General features: G+C 42.8%; 1 protein-coding gene across 1 annotated transcript; it reads right to left on the bottom strand.

The window, feature by feature from the left end:
• Positions 1–1,546: 1,546 nt before the first annotated feature.
• Positions 1,547–14,918, bottom strand: bms1 (BMS1 ribosome biogenesis factor). The gene is made up of 23 exons (XM_019892639.1): positions 14,661–14,918; positions 14,097–14,274; positions 13,507–13,697; positions 12,726–12,805; positions 12,328–12,516; positions 12,047–12,189; positions 11,261–11,382; positions 10,945–11,138; positions 10,686–10,828; positions 9,251–9,780; positions 7,704–7,805; positions 7,317–7,474; positions 7,152–7,233; positions 6,809–6,888; positions 6,404–6,589; positions 5,882–6,070; positions 5,602–5,782; positions 4,664–4,722; positions 4,179–4,301; positions 3,872–4,019; positions 3,428–3,603; positions 3,018–3,179; positions 1,547–1,949 (listed from the first exon to the last, which is right to left on the bottom strand). The coding sequence occupies exons 2-23, from the start codon at positions 14,267–14,269 to the stop codon at positions 1,725–1,727; spliced, it is 3,636 nt and encodes a 1,211-aa protein (XP_019748198.1). The 5' UTR covers positions 14,270–14,274; positions 14,661–14,918; the 3' UTR covers positions 1,547–1,724.
• Between the last annotated feature and the right edge of the window lie 5,849 nt (positions 14,919–20,767).

Below are 20,767 nucleotides of genomic sequence, written 5' to 3'. Positions count from 1 at the left end.
ATAACATTCATCAGGTAATATCACCTATTTTCGAAATTGTACAACCGAGTTAGATGTACTAAAATGAGTGCAATGAGTTGACAGAAGGCGCATACCGCTGTCATCAGGTGAAAATCCTAAAAAAATATATAAACTAGCCCAAGAAAGCACCCCATTTCCAACATTTTAGATTGTGTACTAATTTGAAAAAATAAATTAATAACACAATTATTGATAGGATGGATTTGTGTGTGGGGGACTGGGAGGTGAGATTAATTTACATCACGGGTTAGCAAGAAGCGACTTTGGAAAACTCAGGTGCTGGGTTCAAAACCTACCAAACGATCTGGGCGGCCCGGTGCTCCGGCGTTTAGCATGTCGACCTCACAGTGCAGAGGTGCAGCATTCCATTTTGACTCCGGCTTTCCTGTGTGGAGCTTGCATGTTCTCCCCATGCTCGTGTGGGTTTTCTCCGGGTACTCTGGTTTCCTCCCACATTCCAAAAACATGCATGGCAGGTTAATGAAACATTCAAAATAGTCCCAAAGTGTGAGTGTGAGCGCGGATGGTTGTCTGTCTGAGTGCCCTGCGACTGGCTGGGAACAAGTTCAGGGCATACCGCGCCGACTGCTCTTGAAGACAGCTGGGAGAGGCTCCAGCACTCATCAGGTAATATCACCTATTTTCGAAATTGTACAACCGAGTTAGATGTACTAAAATGAGTGCAATGAGTTGACAGAAGGCGCATACCGCTGTCATCAGGTGAAAATCCTAAAAAAATATATAAACTAGCCCAAGAAAGCACCCCAGTTCCAACATTTTAGATTGTGTACTAAATTGAAAAAATAAATAACACAATTATTGATGGGATGGATTTGTGTGTGGGAGACTGGGGGGTGGGATTAATTTACATCACGGGTTAGCAAGAAGCGGCTTTGGAAAACTCAGGTGCTAGGTTCAAAACCTACCAAACGATCTGGGCGGCCCGGTGCTCCGGCGTTTAGCATGTCGACCTCACAGTGCAGAGGTGCAGCATTCCATTTTGACTCCGGCTTTCCTGTGTGGAGCTTGCATGTTCTCCCCATGCTCGTGTGGGTTTTCTCCGGGTACTCTGGTTTCCTCCCACATTCCAAAAACATGCATGGCAGGTTAATGAAACATTCAAAATAGTCCCAAAGTGTGAGTGTGAGCGCGGATGGTTGTCTGTCTGAGTGCCCTGCGACTGGCTGGGAACAAGTTCAGGGCATACCGCGCCGACTGCTCTTGAAGACAGCTGGGAGAGGCTCCAGCACGCCGGCGACCTTCGTGAGGATAAGCGGATCTGATAATGGATGGCTGGACCGTGGATATGTAAGAAAGCCCATACTCTGTATTCAACATACAGTGTCATAAACTATTGGAAGATATCTGTTGGTATACAACGGCAATGCAAGTTTTAACTGTCCAACCAACGTTCAATATATGCACACAAAACGTACTTTCACCACTCTGCGGTTTTAATTGTATGTGATGTTAAATGTAATGTCTGCAGTCGTACCAGCACTAGATAATCACAGAACTAAGCACACTGAGAAACATGTAGTTATGTTTTAATAAAAGAAGGTCCACAAATCAGATCGGCTTTACATAATTATATTAACACGCAAAAAAAAAAAAAAAGAAAATACTGCCGAATTCCGAAACTGCAGCAACCCACACCACTCAAGCATCTCAGTCTTCCTCCCGCGTGAAAACATCGCGTATTACTAATCTTTTGGAGTGCCCTTAAGACTGGACTTTTGTTTCTTTTGGTCCTTCTGGCCCATGATGCGATAAAGGTTTTTACGGGCTTCCTTCTGCCTCTTCAGTTTGGCCTCCTCGTCCTTCTCTTTCTGCCGCAGGAACTCTTTATGTTTGGCGTGCTGCACTGCGTGCGCTTTCTTTGTGTTGTAATTGTGGACTGTGCTCAGAGCCTGCAGAAGAGCCGCCACCTATCGAAAGAAAACGTTAGAAATCCGTTGCGTGATGAATTACTTGTCTTTCAAGTACAGTGGTACCTCACCTTACAAAATTAATTGGTTCTGGAAGCAATTTCTTAACTCGAAAATGTTGTAAATCGAGACGCGTTTTCCACGTGAATGTCCGAATCCGTTCCAAGCCCCCCAAAATTCAGACATAAATGTTTTCTAAAGCATAAAAATGCATCAAAATATGTAACAAATACATGTTACAATTAGATTATTGCATAATAAATGAGAGTTGTGAATAATGTAAAAAACAAAGAAGAGAGTAAAGAATAAAAATGATGGGTCATTTAACTTTGAACTGCGTCCTCATCGTTTTTTGCCCTCTTTCGTCCATGTTCTCTCTCAGAAGTGTTTCTTTCCTGGCGGTTTGTAAAGAACTGATCCAAGGGTGTTTGCTTTTGTCGGCTTTTAAAAATCCTTGGAAAATGTCCCAGGCAAACATCAGCCTAGTGAGCGATCTCCGGACTCGTGAACACTTTTTCTCGGTGATTCACATTTACGTAAAACTATCGGAACGCCTCATGGCCTGAGGGGTGAATGACGAGGACACTGCATAGACACGGATCTATCTACATGTATTTGTCTATTTCCACACATAGACACATACAGTCGAGGTCCCGCTTAGCCAATGGGATGCCAGGAAGATGCAAGGTAATAGCCAATGGCAGAGCAGTATGTTGCGTTCAGGAAACTCGGAGTTGCGAGGAGCAGACCATACTGTATTTTTACCTTTCGTATCTTGAAATTTCTTTTGTGATAGGGCCATATTTGCCTGTTGAGGCATTTGGTAACTTGAAAATTTCGTGTGGAGACGTCCGTAAGTAGAGGTTCCACTGTAATCTCAATTGAGTGTCCCGTTTCCACGTCGGATGACACAAAACCACGTTTTCTTGATTGTGATATTCTGAGACTAAAATATTCAAATAATTCCCAGAATGAACGACGCAAGGTTGTAGAGAGTGAGCACGAATCCCACCCGGCATCAACTTCCAATAATACCACGATTGGAATTACTTGTCCGGCTTTCCTCACCTTCCTTTCGTGAGGCTCCCTGATCACGCTGGGCCTCTGCATGTCTCTGGGTCGCTTTCCTTTGCGTTGCTGCTGCTTTGGTTTGCTCTTGTAGGGCAGAGACTTCTGCAGCTCTTTGGGGATGTGGAGGGGATTGAAATGCGCTTCTGTCCGCACCACAGGCTGATATGAAGAAGATTCACATTCACAGAATTAGGGTGACGTCTGGCAACCTACTCAAAGCCGTCAACTCTATGAAAGGATTCCATTTCCAAAACAAAATCTCGCGCGCCTGCCTCGCCTCCGATTCTGAACATTGCATCATAGACGAACATATTCATTTGATTGTTACACCGGAGCGATCGAAGCCACAAAATAAAAACTGCTGTTTGATATCAACAAGACTTTATCATTTCACAGGTTGAGCCTACCTTGTACAGAGAGTCAGGATTGGGTTTGTTGCGGATTCCCAGGTCATGTTTGAGCTGCCCGAGGGTCCTCATGCCTGACCAGCTGTCCTTCTGACCCACAGGCAGCAGCAGAGAAGTGACCGGATTATAGAGCTGCGGAACAGACACTGTGCACCAGGAGCGCAGGAACACGATATCTGCAAGGCAGGCAGAGGACCACAGCCTTTAAAAACCCTGTCAAGTGATTTCAGTGTTTAATAAACACTTGAGGCGCAATGCTGCTTTTACTCTGGAAAACAATCAACATTTTGACATATTTTCTGACATGTTACGGGCCGAAACATAATTATTTGGTGTTTGCATGGTCAATTTGAAATACCGTATTCTATATAGCAGCTGAATGCTTCATAGATGAGTCGAAAGGGGGGTGGGGGGGGGGGGGGGGGGGGGGGGGGGGGGACTCACCACTCATCAACAGCTTGTCCTCAAATGTGGCTCTGTAGGATCCCGGTGGCGTCGATAGTGCTTTCTTGATTTGACCCCTGACGCCGGAAACCGTTCTTACAGCGGCCCCTTCAAATTTCGCCACTTCCAGCACTGTGTTGAACATGCCCTACGTCCAAAGAAGGAGACAGCGATAATGGCACCGCCACTCGGAAGACAAAACGCAGCTAAACTGACACCTGTCCATTATTCTGTACTTGATACTTTGGAGGGACAGGGCGCTGCATTTGACAATACAGCTCGACAAGTGAGAGTCAAAACCTCCTACCTTAATGAAACACGTGTTCTTAAAGATCTTGTATGGGTAACCGATGAGTTTGAGCTTCTTGACGACAGTCACCGATTTATCCAGGTCGAGGACAACTCCGGTTGCCGCAATGCGGAAATTGGCCTGCGCGGAGGAGAGACAAACGCGTCCGAGTGCAAACTACATTACCAACAAAAAGTTAGTGACACACAAAGGTGAATTTTTCAGGATGAGCCAAAATTACAAAACAACCTTCAGAGGTGAACTTGTGTCGGGTTGACACAAGTTAAGAGCCAGAAAGCAACACAGATGTTTTTCTGAATAAAATAGCCTGCAAATGTGCTGTCGGAAATTGAAATTCCGTTCTTTTTTTTTTTTTAACTCCTTTCTTTTATCAGCCCGGTACTAAATGAAGTTTGGAGATACATGACCAATGTGAGCTTCGCACAACCTGAAGACACATTCCACACAAAAAGCTTGTAAAGTTCAGCAATCAATTTACTTACGTTAATTCCTGCTACCGTTTGCAGAGCCAGGAATCCGGTTCCCTGCGGTGTAATTGGACCTTCGGAGAGAGAGAAGTGAGGGAATTATTGTGCAATAGGTTGGATACGGAATTTTATCAAGCACTTCTTTAATTATGCTCGGGATGTAAACGATATCCAAACACAGTCAAACCTCGGTTTTCGAACGTCTCTGTTCTCGACCAAATCGGTTTTCCACCAAAAATTTCGAGGTCTTTACGCCTCGGATTACGACCGAAAATCGGTTCTCGACCAAACTGAGCGCACTTGAATGCGCCACTTGACTCCTTTCGCCTTCCTTACACGAGGAAGTGACGCTTCCTCGGGTTGACAAGGAAGTGACGCTTCCTCGTGTAGCGTTCCATTGTGAGCAGACGTGTTCAATAAAGATTTTTTTTTTTTTTAAAGAGCGTGGTTTCGGTTTTCGAACAAATCAGTTTTCTAACAGCCTTCTGGAACGGATTATGGTTGAAAACCGAGTTATGACTGCATCACGATATGAACTTCACGAGACTACGCTAGCTGCTATGCTAACAGATGACGTGGGATCGCCACAACCTTGAACTGCCGTTTATAATACGCTGCCCAGCTCAACGTTATAAAATTAGAGAAAAGCCGGTTTGAGCTGGAGCGTTTTGCGAAGAGAGTGAAAATTATGAAGTGCAATAAATCATATCTTGCTCATATCTCAACCGATTTGGACTCCGCCTATTTTTCCTCAACAAAACGCGTACGTTTGCCTGTCAGTGTTTCTGAGTTCACAAAACCCCGAGAATCCATCTTGTACATGTCCTGCGATTGGCTGGTGACCAGTCCAGGCTGGACTCTGCCAAAATTGTGTCCAAATTGAGAGCCACCAGCAATTTTTATTACCCCTCCCCCCCCACCCCTCCAAGCTGCATTTTCTTCTTTCGACTTACCCCAGATGGAGGCGCCACAGTGCATGTGCTGTGGTGTGTACTTAAGAAGGCGGTGTCGCCCGTTGTGATCCTCAATATGATAAAGGGGGATGGTCTGGAACCGGCGCCAGCCTAGCGATAGTATGAGTGGGTCTCGTGTCTTCAGGATGCGGTTATACCAGCGATGTTTCTTCAGTCTCATCTAAGAGGCAGACACGCGTGCGCACACACGCAGACACATGTACTTAAAATAAAATAAATAAAAAGTGAATTCGCAGCCAAGTCAACCAACTGGACATACCTGGAGATATCCGGCACTGCCCTCATTGGAACCCAAGCCGCCGATGATGATGGGATAGCGTGGATCGAAGTTTGCGACGAATTCGCAGGGTAGCGAGGGGATCTCCAACCTGACGTACATTCCTGGCCGGAAACCTTCATACTGCACTCTTGTCTCGTCATCCAAATCCTCAAACTCGGCCCTGTTCAGCTGTGGAAAAATACAAATTCTAATAAGTCTCAGAGATGAGGATGACGTACGTACGCTATTATCATCAGATTGCGACTTTCATGGAAAAAGAAATTGATACTTCAGTGATCGGGAACTGCATTAAAATGTTTTATTTCCATGCATTTACACATCGGCATCGCATAGACAGCTTGGAAAACTTTTCTTGTCACAGACGGTGGTCCTGGGTTCTTGGTCACCCCGCTAAGGTGTGTGCCTTTCCAAATCATGTCTGATCAACACCGAGATCCCCAAATATGTTGTCGAATCAAGACGGAGGATGAGTGGAAACAGGATGCACATGTGTGAAAATACCTCCGCCTGCTTCTGCATCTCCTCCTTGAGATCGTCAAAGTAAGTGGCGTCGCCGTCATCGTACTCGGCGTCAAAACGCTCTTTCAGCCGCCGCTTTTTATCCAAGCGCTTGTTTTTCTGCACGTCGTCATCGTCCGCAGTCGTCGGCGCCTCTTCGGCATCGCCGTCTTCATCGCTCTCGTTATTCTGTCGGTTATAATTAACAAATACCATTCAAGCATAAAAAAAAAAAAAACATTGGAAAAGAAGTTGGTTTCTATATTTATGATTTCAAAATGTTTATAACGTAGACAAAAAAAAAAGAAATACACTCTATGTGGAGATGTGGCTTAGCAAAAACAAATCAGCTCAATTCAGATGAACACTTCCACGTTCGTCGGTCTGTCGTGAATTTCACAAGCCCACCTGAGATTGATCCTGTGCCTCAATTGCGCCTTTGTGGACTTCGCCCGTTTCCAGATCTTCAAAATCTCCGTACATCTCGTCTACACGAAAGAAGTCCTTCGTTAATCATCAGATGTAATGACAAGAAAAATTCACCCAAAAGAAAGAAAGAAAAACAGTTGAAAGTATTTTGTAAAAAATGCCTCAGAGCAAAAGGTTTGCCTCCATCCAGTTTGCAGCATGCACAAAATTATCATTCCTGAACATTCCATGTATTTGTTTCCCATATATCAGATTGTTCGGGCTGAAAACGAAGTGCTGCATTTCATCGAGAAAACTCCCCAAGTGGGCTTTTTCTATTTACCGTGCTCCTTCAAGAGTGTGGCCGCATCTTGGTCCTCCTCCCACTTCCCCGTTACAAAGCAATCCTTAATGGAGTCCAGCATCTGGATGGGGAAAAATTCAAACCCCGCGGCGGTATTTTCACCGAAATGAGATACGAGCCCGTTTATGTGCGATCAAATCTTACCTCCTCCAGGTCCCAGTTGTGGGAGGAGTCAGGGTTGAAATGGGAACAATCGAGAGCATTTGCTTGAAACCTTCGACTCTTCTGAGGGCGGTTGACCCGAAAGAGTCCTCCCAACTCCTCGTCAACATCCTCACCGTCCTCTTCCTCTTTTGAGTCAGCTATAAGGAATATAAACAGCAGAAATGTGAGGGCGGTTGACCCGAAAGAGTCCTCCCAACTCCGCTTCATCATCACTGTCGTCTTCCTCTTTTGAGTCGGCTACCATAAGGAATATAAAGAAGCAGAAAATAACTCCATTTACAGTATGTAACATCCGAAATACATCTGCGTGCCTCTTCGAGCACGACCATTTTTGGATATCAGATAATGTGGGTGATTGGTTGATACCTGAACCATAAACTAGTTTTCGCAGATTGGGCATAGCCTCTTGTTGGCGTAAAAATGCTTCAGATGCCTTCTGCTGTAGACGGTCTTTCCACCGCAGAGCCCCTGTTGACCAAAAATTAAATAAATAAATAAAAAATACCCACAAAGTTCACTTCACAATGTCAATGTTAAGAATACACTTCGTATTGGAATATTTGCATATTCATGCAAGCAGCATTTATTTTTTTTAATCAGGTGCTCTGAAAGGCACTTTGACCATGGAGCCAACGTGTGTCATTTTATTATTTTTTGAAAGTACGTTTTCTGAATTGGTCTTCACGTCGATTAAAGCGGTCCGCAATTTCCCGTCGCCACAATGCGGTTCCTTGTGTTGACAGCAGTTGAGAACCAATGGCGCAGAGTTGACCATGACTTGTTTACCAGCTAAAAGTGAATCATTTTTGAAACTTTGAAGAAACATCCCACTCACTTTTATATAGGAGAAAGAGAAACTGACTTGAGTTGGCTGCCAATGGAAAATTGGAATGAAAGCCGGACTGAAGAGAGCATGTCAAAGTCATATCAAGAGAAAAAAGCCCAGCAAAACTTTAAGCTGAGGAGGCGTTAGCAACGCAGTAGGAATCAACCTTCATTGTCAAAACTTTCTGATTGCACTCTGTAACATATTTACTCAGTTGGCATTTCGTGAATTTTACGTTCTTTGGTGAATTTTATTGTTGACATTATTCATCATATTTTTGTGTCACGGGCCACGTTTGAGTTACCGTTTCCCTTGGAGGGCCGTGAGTGACTGAAACTGTTACTGTAATAAGGGGTTTGTTTGGCAACAAGAAAATGCTTACAATACCTCTCTTATTCATTACATATATGAATATTAGTGCAGATTTTAGCAAGCATCATGGAAGTTGACATGTTTGATTTGCTTTCGCGGGCCACATAAAATGATGTAGCGGGCCAGATCTGGCCCCCGGGCCTTGAGTTTGACACCATGATTTAACCCTTTCGGGGACAGCGATCCATCCATCCATTTTTCGATTCGCTTTATCCTCACAAGGGTCGCGGGGCGTGCCGGAGCCTATCCCAGATGTCGTCGGGCAGTAGGCGGAGGACACCCTGAACCGGTTGCCAGCCAATCGGAGGGCACACAGAGACGAACAACCATCCGTGCTCTCACTCACACCTAGGGACGATTTAGACTGTTCAATCAGCCTGTCATGCATGTTTTTGGAATGTGGGAGGAAACCGGAGTACCCGGAGAAAACCCACGCCGGCCTGGGGAGAACATGCAAACTCTACACAAGAAGGTCGGAGCCGGGATCGAACCTCAGCACTGTGAGGTCGACACGCTAACCACTGGACCACCGGGCCGCCGCGGTTACTACAGTGGCCTTATCATTTTATCAGGTTACAGGTTATCATTATTCGTGCATGAAAGGGTTAATCTATTTTCAAGTTGAATTTTGCATCAAAAACGGTTTACATATTGTGCCTTGAAAAGCGTAATAAAAAGACCTGATGACATTCCGAAAACGAAAACGAGCATTCACCCAGCTCTTCTTGTACTTCCTCTTCACTTTCACTCGCTGTCTTTTTCACCGCGGTTTGAGCCGTGCCCTCCTCTTCCTCTTTGGACAAATCATCATCGTCATCATCATCATCATCATCCATCTCTTCATCGGCGCTCTCTTCCTCGTCTTCATCTTCTTCAGAGCAATGTCCAGAGTCTGCCGCTCTGCCAGCATCCCCTTCCTCCTCACTCATCTCGAGGTCGTCCTCACTGTCCGCGAAAACAGGCAACTCGGCCACCGCTCCCGTCACATCTTTTTCCTCCTCCAGCTTGCGTTTCTTAACCGTCGGCCCACCGTGATCGCTTGTCTCTCTCATACCGCCGGCTCCATTTTCATTTGTATCCTCCTGCTCCTCGGCGTCACTTTCCTCAATGTCACTGTCTTCATTTTCACTGGAGTCACTGGCGTCCCCTTTGTCATCGTCTGCTTCTTCGGTGAAGATGACCTTTCTCCGCTCTCTGTGGCTAATAGGATCCCAAATACGCTCCTCCATGTGGCCCTCGTTTTCGCTGTCTCAAACACAGAGAATGTAGAGCATATTACAAATTTCTCTCATTTATTTCTCCTCTTCGTTAAAATGTATTCTGTACTGTTTCTCCTTCTGTAAGGTGATCAACACCCTTTTTCCCATGTGGGGAATGTTTTCTCCATTCTACTTTTGATGTTGTTCATTGTATAATAAACACATTCAGATTCTGAAATATGACGATTCCCGTTCAGTTGGACATGCACGTACCGTATTTTCCGGGCTATAAGTCGCAGTTTTTTTTTCATAGTTTGGCAGGGGGGTGCGAGTTATGCTCTGGAGCGATTTATGTGCGAAATGATTAACACATTATTCCATCATTTCACATGTTATTTTCACATTGAACCACAAGAGGGCGCTCTAGGCCTATGTTGATAAGTTGAACATGACTTGACGGAAGCAACGTAGAAAAAGAGGCGCTGCATCATTTACCTTTGGAGTTGGCGGAGTTTTTTAAAAGTGACACAGAAGATGAAGATGTCATTGGAATTAGTGATTTGGAGTAACACTGATGATTTTGGTCAACTTGTTAGCATACTCTTTATGCTATAGTTATTTGAATAAATCTTAATATGTTAAGTGAACATACCAGGCACGGACGGTCTCAGTTTGTTGTTTATCCGTCATTTAACGTGAGCATTTAACGTTAGCATATCGTAGCACGTACTCTGTGCATTTAATGGCTAGTGCGATTTATACTCCGGAGTGATTTATAATCCGAAAAAATAGGGTACAAAAAAAAAAAAAAACACTAATATGCAAGCTAGGCTTTAGTTGTCTTTTGTTAAATCAAAACAAAACAAAAAAATCAAAACACTTATGTGCACGTATGCCAATTTCTTTCCCTAGTCCGATCCAAAACCATATTTTGAACACTCTCTGTTTCACCTGCTTTGTACGTTGACATCTGCAGAGTCCAGCGTGGCAGAGCCGCTGAAAAGGGTCACCTTGCTGGCAGCCATCTTGGCGTCCAAAGTGGCATGCGTGTCAATAAGAGATTGGACAAGTTCCGTGCTGGGTCTGATCTCCTCCTGTGTCAAAGCAGGAAGAATTCACACATTTTAGTGAACATTAAAAACCTTCAGATGAGATTTAAAAAAAAAAAAAAAAAAAAACTATTTGCACAATAATTGTGATGATCCCACACCTGCACTTGTTGAGCATGGCATGCAGGAAGGTCGATGTATACAGCATCTTTGTCATACACCACTCCACCAACTCCAGCCATGGGTGCATAAAGCAGCCGCTCTTTCTCATTCAGCGCCCTTTTTTTCTGAGCACCAGGAAGTGGACAAGGATCGGGCAGAAAATTCACTTCGGCGACCTGAAAGTCTCCAACGCCTTGAGAAGAGGAGAGAAGACGCCTTTTTTTTCTCCCTTCTTCTTTTCATGCCGAACTGATTCGAAACATTGTTAAATTGGCCAGTGAAACGCAAAACGTTTCAAAACTATTACGGACATACCTGGAATATGGATCTGGCTTTTGTTTTTCAAATATGTGCCTCGCAAGTAGCCATACAGCGACACTCTTCGATCACATTTCAGGTCGGTTCGGATCTTTTCCGGGTCAGTCAAATCCTCCATGCTGTGAGGAGATTAAGACAACTTCACATCTGTGTTTACCTAGTAATTTTTGTGGAAGTGAATGTGGGTCCCAGCATGTTTAACCCTTTCATTCTACAAAACGTACTTGAACGTCTTTTTAAAATTAGGCTCCGCCTACCAAGGACGTACTTGTACGTCTTTTTTTTTGCGTCATAGAGAGGTGGAGGGTCTGATGCATGAGAATGAGAATAAGCTGTTTGCATTGTAAATCATGTAAAAAAGCGACCAGTAGGTGGCAGTGGTGCCTCACGTGCTTGAAATGCATGCTTTTACAAAAAGCTCTTTTTCTCCGTTTTTTTGCCCAGGAATCGCCATTTTCATGAAACTTAGCCATTTTGTAAATTTTTTGGGGTGAATCCTGTATTAGTAACCGCTAGCTGCATAGTCAGCCAAACACTGACGTGCACGCCGGTGTAATCGATGTACCAGGAACTCACGCATTGACAGAGGTTCCGAGTTTCTTTAATGGACTATTCTTTTGTGATTTAATTCGACATAATTAGCGCATGAAAGTCCCAGCCCTAGTATTTTTTCTTTCACACAGACAACTAATGATTAACCACAACCACAGATTTCATTGTTGAGGAAAAACTAAACAAAAACAAAAAACAGAGTCTGATGTCTTGCTGAGGATGCGGACTCACCGATCCACAAGCAAATAAGGATGGGATGTCTGCCAAACCAAGGGACGAAACTTCATGACTGAGATGAAGCGGCCAAGGTTCTTCACTTCTTGTGTTTGATACTCCCCGTACACCATTCCAGACAGATAAAAAAGCTTGGCGCCCTGCAGTTTTCAAACAATTACCATGTTAGCACAGGAGCAACATTTTGACACGCTCACAAGGCTCAGGATTGATCTGGCGGCTTTCGGGGAAGGGGCTACGAATGTGGGTAGGACTGAAAGTAGGAAAATGTTATTTACCTGGTAGACCTCGGTCCAGAAGCGATGTTTAAGGGTTTTCTTGGTCTTTCTTAGTGTCTTGTTGTTCTTAAAAGAATCTAGGTGAGTGAGCACACCCATGATACGAGGGAAACCGTGCACTTGGCATATGTTCAGAAATTCAAATGTTTCCATTTCAAAGCCAAAGCTGGCATCGATCAACATCAGAACCTAAAAAGCAAGAGATACTTTTATTTATTGCTTCTATAGTGCGGAAAATTCGGTAAACCAATATTGACTATTTTAATCACAGATCAATGCAGAAAATTCTGTTTTGAAATTGCCATGAATAGGCATCTTCCAAAGTCCATTTTGAAGATTCTACTGTAACTGCTCAGCAATTCCTGATTAAAATATTGGTGTTTAGAGTCAACACTTACCAGGTCGGCCACTTTTGCAAGGTCGATCATTGTATTGATGTCATTGTTACACTCCATGAAAGTGAGACGACGCTTCTTGCCTACAAGGAACGAGAAATAAAAGGCTTCATTAAACTAACGGGTAGTTGCGGCAACGTTTGACTCATCCCATCAGCGTTTGCAACATTCTGCAGGCCTGTTCTTAAAATAGCTCATCAGTGATGGGACATTGTGATTTCCGAGATATGTTGTACAGGTGATCATTTGAAAATGTGAACACTGACAAAGATTCATGGAAATATTATTGCATAATGATATTAACTGATTCATACCTCGTGAAATCATTGTCGTTCTATTGTGATCATTTTTTTTTTGTTATTTCAGAATTGTGTATCAAACAGCTCGCATTAATGACAAGCCACAACATAGCTCTCCATTTCAAAAAGGCTGCTGACACCTGATAAATTGTAAATGATTTCACAGACACAAGGTATAATGGAGACAGGTACTAAAATAACTGTGACGTTACCGCGAGGATGCATGCAAGCAGCCTACTTAATTGGACAATTGGACTAATTGACACACACCACAGTGTACTGTTGTTCATGCAACCCACAATGACTGCTGATGCACTTTTTAATTCCGTCATTATTTATTGACAAGTGATTCTGAATCATTTAAATCTCCGCATGCGATCCATCTAATAATTTCTCTGACTTCTACAAATAATAAGTGTCATTAACCCCCCCCACAAAAAAACAATATCCTATTCATACACTCGGATATAATAAGCTAAGCGCACCTGAGACGATGGTGACAGGCCCACATATATCTCCAAGCTTCTGACGTGTGAAGTTTTTGATCAGGCAACGGATTAGGGTACTTTTCCCCACCTTGGGGGGCCCGACTACGACAATCACGACCGGAGGAGGCTCTAGGGGTGTTCGATCAACAAGGGGTATGTGGTGTTTTTTGGTCTTTATGTCCTGTGCCCTGTAAACAGACACATAAAAACATATGTTACATTGATTTCATACACTCAATCCAAATCCATTTCCAATAACATTGGTACGATGCTGAAGGGTGCATACAGGTTTTGGAGAAACATATGCCGCCATCCAAGCAACGTCTTTTTCAGTGACGCCCCTGTTTATTTCAGCAAGACAATGCCAAAACAGAATCTGCACACGTTACAACAGCGTGGCTTCATAGGATAAGAGTGTGGGTACTACACTGGCCTGCCTGCCTGCAGTCCAGACCTGTCCCCCATTGAAAATGTGTGCCACATTGTGAAGTATATATATATGTAATGTATGTTTAACACAACATCCTAGATCAATACAGAGAGAAAAGAATTTAGATAACACAGAAACTTGTTTAATCTCTACTTACCTGTGGAAGGTTTTGGCCATGCGTACAGCCGACTGTACTCCAAAGGCTTTGGGGTTACGTTTGCGTTCATCCTTCTCTGTTGAGTTCCCCTGCTTCTTCAATTTCTTTCTCTCTGCCTTTGGTCCACTGTGTTTCTGCTGATGTTTCCTCTGTTCTTTAACACTGCCATCCATTCTGTCTGCGATGACAAAATCACAGCATACGAATATAAGTTTTGCAAATATGCACTGGTTTTGCAAGACTTTCTGGCAGCCACTTTTTCAGCCTGCTTCGAACCAAACCTAGTGGCAAATTTTGCAATAGTGTTGTTATGGAGCTACACAACATCACTGGGATAAAATCATAAAATTTGGCAGTGCATCACAGACCTGAAATCCCAGTAAAAAATGTCCATCCATCACCCCCCACCCCCACCCAAACATACAAAAAAAATCCACGCGGATAACTTTGTTACGATTGCATTCAGAGGTCGTGGCCGCTATAAAGCCACTTCTTCACTAGAAAGCGGTCCAGTGTAGCGGTTTTTTTTTAATCTAGTTAACGTTATTGTTGTTATTTACTCACCCGGGAATGTGGGGACTGAAAAGGAGTCAATTTGTTATTTTGAGATGTTGACAGAGGCTTGGGTGAGCATGAGGAGATCAGTTTTTGCAGGCAAAATCCCTTTTGTCTCCCCGTAGGCAAATAATTTATCAAAATAGAGATTATGTGTAAAAACCGAAATGAAAGCTTTTGAAACAAAGCTGAAAAGAAAAACACCAAAGTAAACGTGAATTTTCTTCCCACATGTATTGTCAACTTCGACCCGGAAATGAACTTCTTCTTCTTCTTCTTCTTCTTCTTCTTCTTCGTCTTTTTTTTTTTTTTTTTTTTTTTTTTTTTTTTAATAATGGGCGAGCGGCAAACCAGCGATCATGTATCGCCACTCATTGGACTGGAATGCGAACGGGCAGAAAAGCAGGAACTAACATTTAACAAAAAAACAGTCAATTTATAGACTCTAAGATATATTTAAGTAACTGGATCGGATTTTTGGCTTTTACTGCAGCCCCAAGAACATTTTCAATGTTGAAAAAAAGTTAATTTTGTTTTTATCCTCTTGTCAATATTCTTTATTTTGAGCCCTGCATACTGGTTACACGTCACATCTCCCAGTTAGTTAGATGCCTACTTATTTTTCTAAAGCGTGGAATTCATTGCATGCTGAACACGGGTTACTGATGGATAAGGTAATAAAATATTGATTAAAAAATGTATACCTAATGCAGTTGTTGCAAAACACGATCATTTTTTTACTCAGAAGTTTATGTGAGCACCTAGTGTGTGTGATTTTAGCACTTTTCTATGTTCATGAATTGGCCGTGGCCTTAAAATTAACTGGGGGTCCCCCTCTCATCAGCGGTTGTCTTCATTTTAACAAATCAACAACAACAAAGTTTAAATAGTAAAGGTTTTTATTTGACATTAACACAACCACATTTAATGCTGGTAAGTACTTTAGTAATTTAGCATTGTACGGAAAATACATGGCAATTATAGTGTTAGTTAACTTTAAGAATAATCATGGTTCAAAATAAAATATTTTCAAACTAGAATCTTTTAACTCTTGGAAAATTTTCTGCGCCACAAAAAATGAATGTCTTCACAATAAGAATTTTAGACGATTCTTAAGTAAGAAAGTTAGCATAGAATACGAAAGATAGAATACAGACCAATTGTAGTATCACTTAAAAATACCCATAGCGCAACACAAAAAGCAATGTCTTCAAAGATACTGGAATCGGAACACGATAATGTAATGTCCTTTCAAAATGTGATCACCACTATACTGTAGTATGCCACTAGATAGCGCCCAAACAGGGGTGGGGGGGCAAGCAGCTGCCTGGCTTGCAATGTGACAAGAATCACCTCTGCTTGTCACGACAGGTCGCTGGCGTACATAGATGAAGAAAGATATATAGCGCAATGCTACCTTGAAAGACAAATAATCCAATTTATAAGTTTTTTTTCAGAATACATGCTGTCACATGATTAAAAAAAATTGTCTTGAGGAGTGAGCAAAGATTTAGGTAACGGGTGGTAGACCGTGCTTGCAAACAACACAGCAGTTTGGCAGTGATTGGCAATTTTAAATAATGCCAAATGCTTGCTTCAGGCTGTTAGGTGTAAAATTAAACGAAACAAAGAGATTCATTTGTTGTGTATTTAACCACACAGCCAAATTGTATTCCAAAATTCCGCTAGCCTAATGCTAACAAAATGCAAAATGGCATAGACGTGCCAACCAAACAATCATCGATTTTGCAGTGTTTAACTCTTCAAGAAATCGGTACACGAATGGTACAGCAACACATGCAGACAGACAATGTGAACTCACAGGGATATATTCTTTATTCTCTTCAAAGACACTGTTACTGCAGTTTCTTGACCCCTTGTGACCTTTTTCGTGTTTATATGCATGTACATATTATACTGTTCCATGGTGGCCAAGGTGCACCTGCCATATGGAGGGACACAATGTATTAAACATGAAATCATGACGCCCAAACTAATTCATTCTTCACACTCTATTGAATTATGAGATTACTGTCATGTATCTTTTTATAAAGTAAAATACTGTAGAAATTTATTTTTCAAAGGTCCGGCATTTGCATAGCGTGTTATTGGAGGCTAAAATCTATAAATGGCATTTCCATTAATTCCAACGGTGAATAATGATTTGAGATACGAGTGTTGTGTATAGAATGAAATAAACACAGAAGTCAAGACCTGTACAGTATTTGAAATGAAGAAATCATTTTGTGATCAAATAAGCAAAATTGAATAATTACCTTTGGCACCCCAGTTGAGGAATCACTGGTGCACACAATGTCCTAGATATCAGATTGAATAGAAACAGACTGTAGAGAGAGGCACACAGCACACACAAGTACAGTTAGTTGATGAATTGGTCCACTTACATTGGTGTAGTGTTTTTTGGAGGAATGATCCGTCATTTAGTAGAGATGTCCTGATGTTATGAGTGTGAGGTAAGCGAGAAGCAATGAGGAGATGAATGACACAATAGCCCATATTTCTACCTCACTGAGCCTGGCTGTTGCCGCTTTGTACAATGAATACAAGGATTGCCAATTAATTAGTTCCACACAAATAAAGTCCGGTCCTCACATCGAGTATTATTTATTGTTTTTTTGTTTTAATTCATGTTTTTAATTGACATTCAGTTCTGAATAATTCTAAACTGTCTCACATTGCAACCTCAGCAATGTTTTTGTTTTGATTAGGATGGCCCGGTGGGCGACCGGTTAGCGCGTCCGCCTCACAGTGCAGAGGTGCATGGTTCGATTCCAGCTCCAGTCTTCCTGTGGGGAGTTTGCATGTTCTCCCCGTGCCTGCGTGGGTTTTCTCCGGGTACTTCGGTTTCCTCCCACATTCCAAACACATGCGTGGCAGGTTAATGCAACATTCTAAATTGTCCCTAGATGTGAAGTGTGAGCGCGAATGGTTGTTCGTCTCTGTGTGCCCTGCGATTGGTTGGCAACCAGGCAGGCCAGGGGTTCCGCCCGAAGACAGCTGGGATAGGCTCCTATACTCCCCCCGACCCTTGTAAGGATAAAGCGGATCAGAAAATAGATGGATGGATGGATCATTTTTGAAAATTCCTTTTGCTGTCTGGTCTTGCCTACCTGCTTCCTTCCACTTGGTTCATCAGCCCTGCTAAACATTGTAATCAACTATACATTTTTACCATTGAATATTCTGTACATACTTTGTAGATTGAGAGAATATTCAAAAAGAAAGCAAGCATTTGTATAATCAGTGTTTTTTAAGATGTCTTCAAGTCGTTTTCAGCAAACAGAGCTTGCAACAAAAAAAAAAAATAGGGTTTAACTGAACACATCGTCTAATTCTGTCTGAATGCGGGTTAGACAAGCTGTTCATTTTGCAGACACAAAAACCAGCATATTTTTAAAAAGGGTGGTTTGCGCCGCTGTGGGCGTAAACACCGCCAATTCCTCTCATTCCCTTTAAAAGTGGTTCACTCATAGCTTGCATGGCTGGAGCATTGTTATTGCACTGGCCGGTCTGGCAACAGACTTGTGCTGGGAAAAAATTCACCAAGATCGCACTTGACTAGCGGTCAGTTTATTGCGTTGGATTTATACGTGATCCCAGCAGCCATGCACTGTAAATTCTACAGCTTTACTATGTTGGAACACCCCCACTCCCACCCATCTTGGCGCAAAAACAGTCTGACAAATTCCCAAAGAGGAGCAGCAATGCCTGCAAGAAAATCAAAATACACAAGCCTTTCAACATTTACAAAAATAGAACGCAGGGCTGTAAATTTTCTATGACATAATATTTGTTAGGCCTTATGACCATGACTCTTGCGCCACACAACGTCATTCTTTTTTTTAACCGTACAACACTCCATAAGAGGTTAAATTCTGTGGCAATTTTAAGCAGCATGACTTGTGAAATCCGCACAGAGACAGACATAATCACAAAATCTCATTTGCCAATCGTTTGTGACCTATGAGCTGGTCGTAACATGTCCCTTTCACTTCCTTATTTTGGCTTTGTTGTTCCCCTCAAGGCATGCTTACATTGTACACACAGAAACTAACACTTATAAACATAACAATTGCACAATATTTTCACTCTTGAAGTATGTGCTTCACATATCCTAGACTTAATTTCAGAACAATGAAAATGGTGTGACATGTTCATGGTAGCTATATTCTTTTGTATCTTAAGGTGAGGCCTATAAAATTCGGATTAGACCAAAATGAGCAAACTCACCAGTCCAGTCTGCTACTACAGCTGAATGAGGCATCAATGTAAAAAATTGAATAATCCGTAACCCTTTCTGGGGCAACGTTAACTACAGTTGACAGATTATCATTTGCTGTCATCTCTTCTTTTTTTTGGGATCTGGGTGGCCCTAATTTTCATCTTAATAATACATCATATGTCTTCAATGAGAGGAGCCAGATGAGGTGGCTCGGGCATCTGGTTAGGATGCCTCCTGGGCGCCTCCCTGATGAGGTGTTTCGGGCATGTCCCACTGGCAAGAGACCCCGGGGACGACCCAGGACACGCTGGAGAGACTACATCACCCATCTGGCTTGGGAACGCCTCGGGATCCGGCGGGAAGAGCTAGAAGAAGTGGCTGGGGAGAAGGAAGTCTGGGTTTCCCTACTAAAGCTGCTGCCACCGTGACCCGACCCCGGATAAGCGGCGGAAAATGGATGATGGATGGATGTCTTCAATGGGGTGGAGGTTTTAAACCCTTTCATGCACCTTGTACCTGATCACATGATAAACTGTCCACTGGAGTAACCGCTGTCCCTGAAAGGTGTTAATGGCCACTCAAGCACTGTACTAGCATGGGCATCAAAGCAGATTTTTGGTTCTCCTGGCGGTATCGGCAGGGTCCAGGTCCTGTCGTTCTTCTCCTTGGCCCAGTTGAGATGCTTCCTACATTGGCTCAGGTTCAGAAACAGTTTGACGCAAGGAACCCGACGGTTGTCCAGATGCGTCTGAATTTGGTGGTTTTTGAAGCGGTGACTGTCGACCCATTCTGCTCTTTCTGGATCTCCGCCACATTCTTGAATCTTCTCTGTTTGATAAATCCACTTATCTAGTGCGTCTTGCCACATTTTGCTCTTCCACTCTACTTTCCATTGATATGCTTGTACACAGCACTCTGAACAGCCTGCCTCCTTAGCTATGAACTTCTGTGGCTTACACATTCTATGGAGGGTCTCAGTGATGGTCTTCTGGCCAGTTGTCAAGTATGCAGCCTTCCACATATCGAACCCAACTGAGACAATTGAACCTGTGACACTCAGTTTAACCCTTTCAGGGACAGCGGTTACTACAGTGGACATGTTATCAGGTTACAGGTTGTCATCATTGGTGCACGAAAGGGTTAAAACATTCATGCAATCCAAAATTTGGGCACATTTCTCGGCAGTGCTCCAATTTTTCTAATTCCTCTTCATGTCGGTTTTATGAGCTGGAAACCCAAATGATGTAAGAATAAACAGATACATACTTGAAATGTTTTCAACTGTAGGCCCTGAATCTATAATCTATGAATGGATATGATTTGGCGACGTGATGGTGTTATGAAGAAGTGGGTCCACCTACAAAAATACGAACCCCCGGGTTGCGATTGTTCCATTGTAGGGAGTTGGTTGTATGTGCAAGGGTCAATTGCTTGATGTGTGGCAGGGAATCTGTATTTGTTTTCACAATTGTCTAGTTCAGTTGTTTTGGAAGACGTCAACCTGTGTTGAAAATTGCGCCAAGCATGCAAGTGTTATTTGCATAGAGTCCTTTATCCCGAGCATTTTAACATCCATGACGTTGTGTCTGGTTCATATCTGCTGAAATATGACAATTCTCTGTAATATTTTAATGACATAATGGGAATAAGAAAGAGCAAACTTGATGGCGGCAAAATAACATTATTGCCAAGGCTAGGCTCACGGAAATTCACACGATTATGCGATTAGTTTCAGCTATATAGTGTTTCTTTGATTGAATTAGCCTCATGTGCTCAATGGAAATGTGGACGCATATATATTGCATTTACTGTCGTGAAATTAAAAGACCCCTGAATTTCACATTTAATGTATCAATTTAAATTGTCTGCTGAT

Source organism: Hippocampus comes, unplaced genomic scaffold (genome assembly GCF_001891065.2).
Source record: "Hippocampus comes isolate QL1 unplaced genomic scaffold, H_comes_QL1_v1.1 scaffold47, whole genome shotgun sequence".
Classification (NCBI taxonomy): domain Eukaryota; kingdom Metazoa; phylum Chordata; class Actinopteri; order Syngnathiformes; family Syngnathidae; genus Hippocampus; species Hippocampus comes.
Note: the sequence above shows the minus strand (reverse complement) of the source record. Positions and strands in the feature narration are given on the sequence as shown.

What these genes read in the sequence shown, in the direction of transcription:
- bms1 (XM_019892639.1), bottom strand. Translation starts at nt 14,269, where the DNA reads ATGGATGGCAGTGTTAAAGAACAGAGGAAACATCAGCAGAAACACAGT. An exon ending in GGAAGTACAAGAAGAGCTGG is followed by an intron (nt 7,806 to 9,250) that starts GTGAATGCTCGT and finishes TTTGGTCAACAG; the next exon opens with GGGCTCTGCGGTGGAAAGAC. An exon ending in ACAACTGGGACCTGGAGGAG is followed by an intron (nt 7,234 to 7,316) that starts GTAAGATTTGAT and finishes TTCCCCATCCAG; the next exon opens with ATGCTGGACTCCATTAAGGA.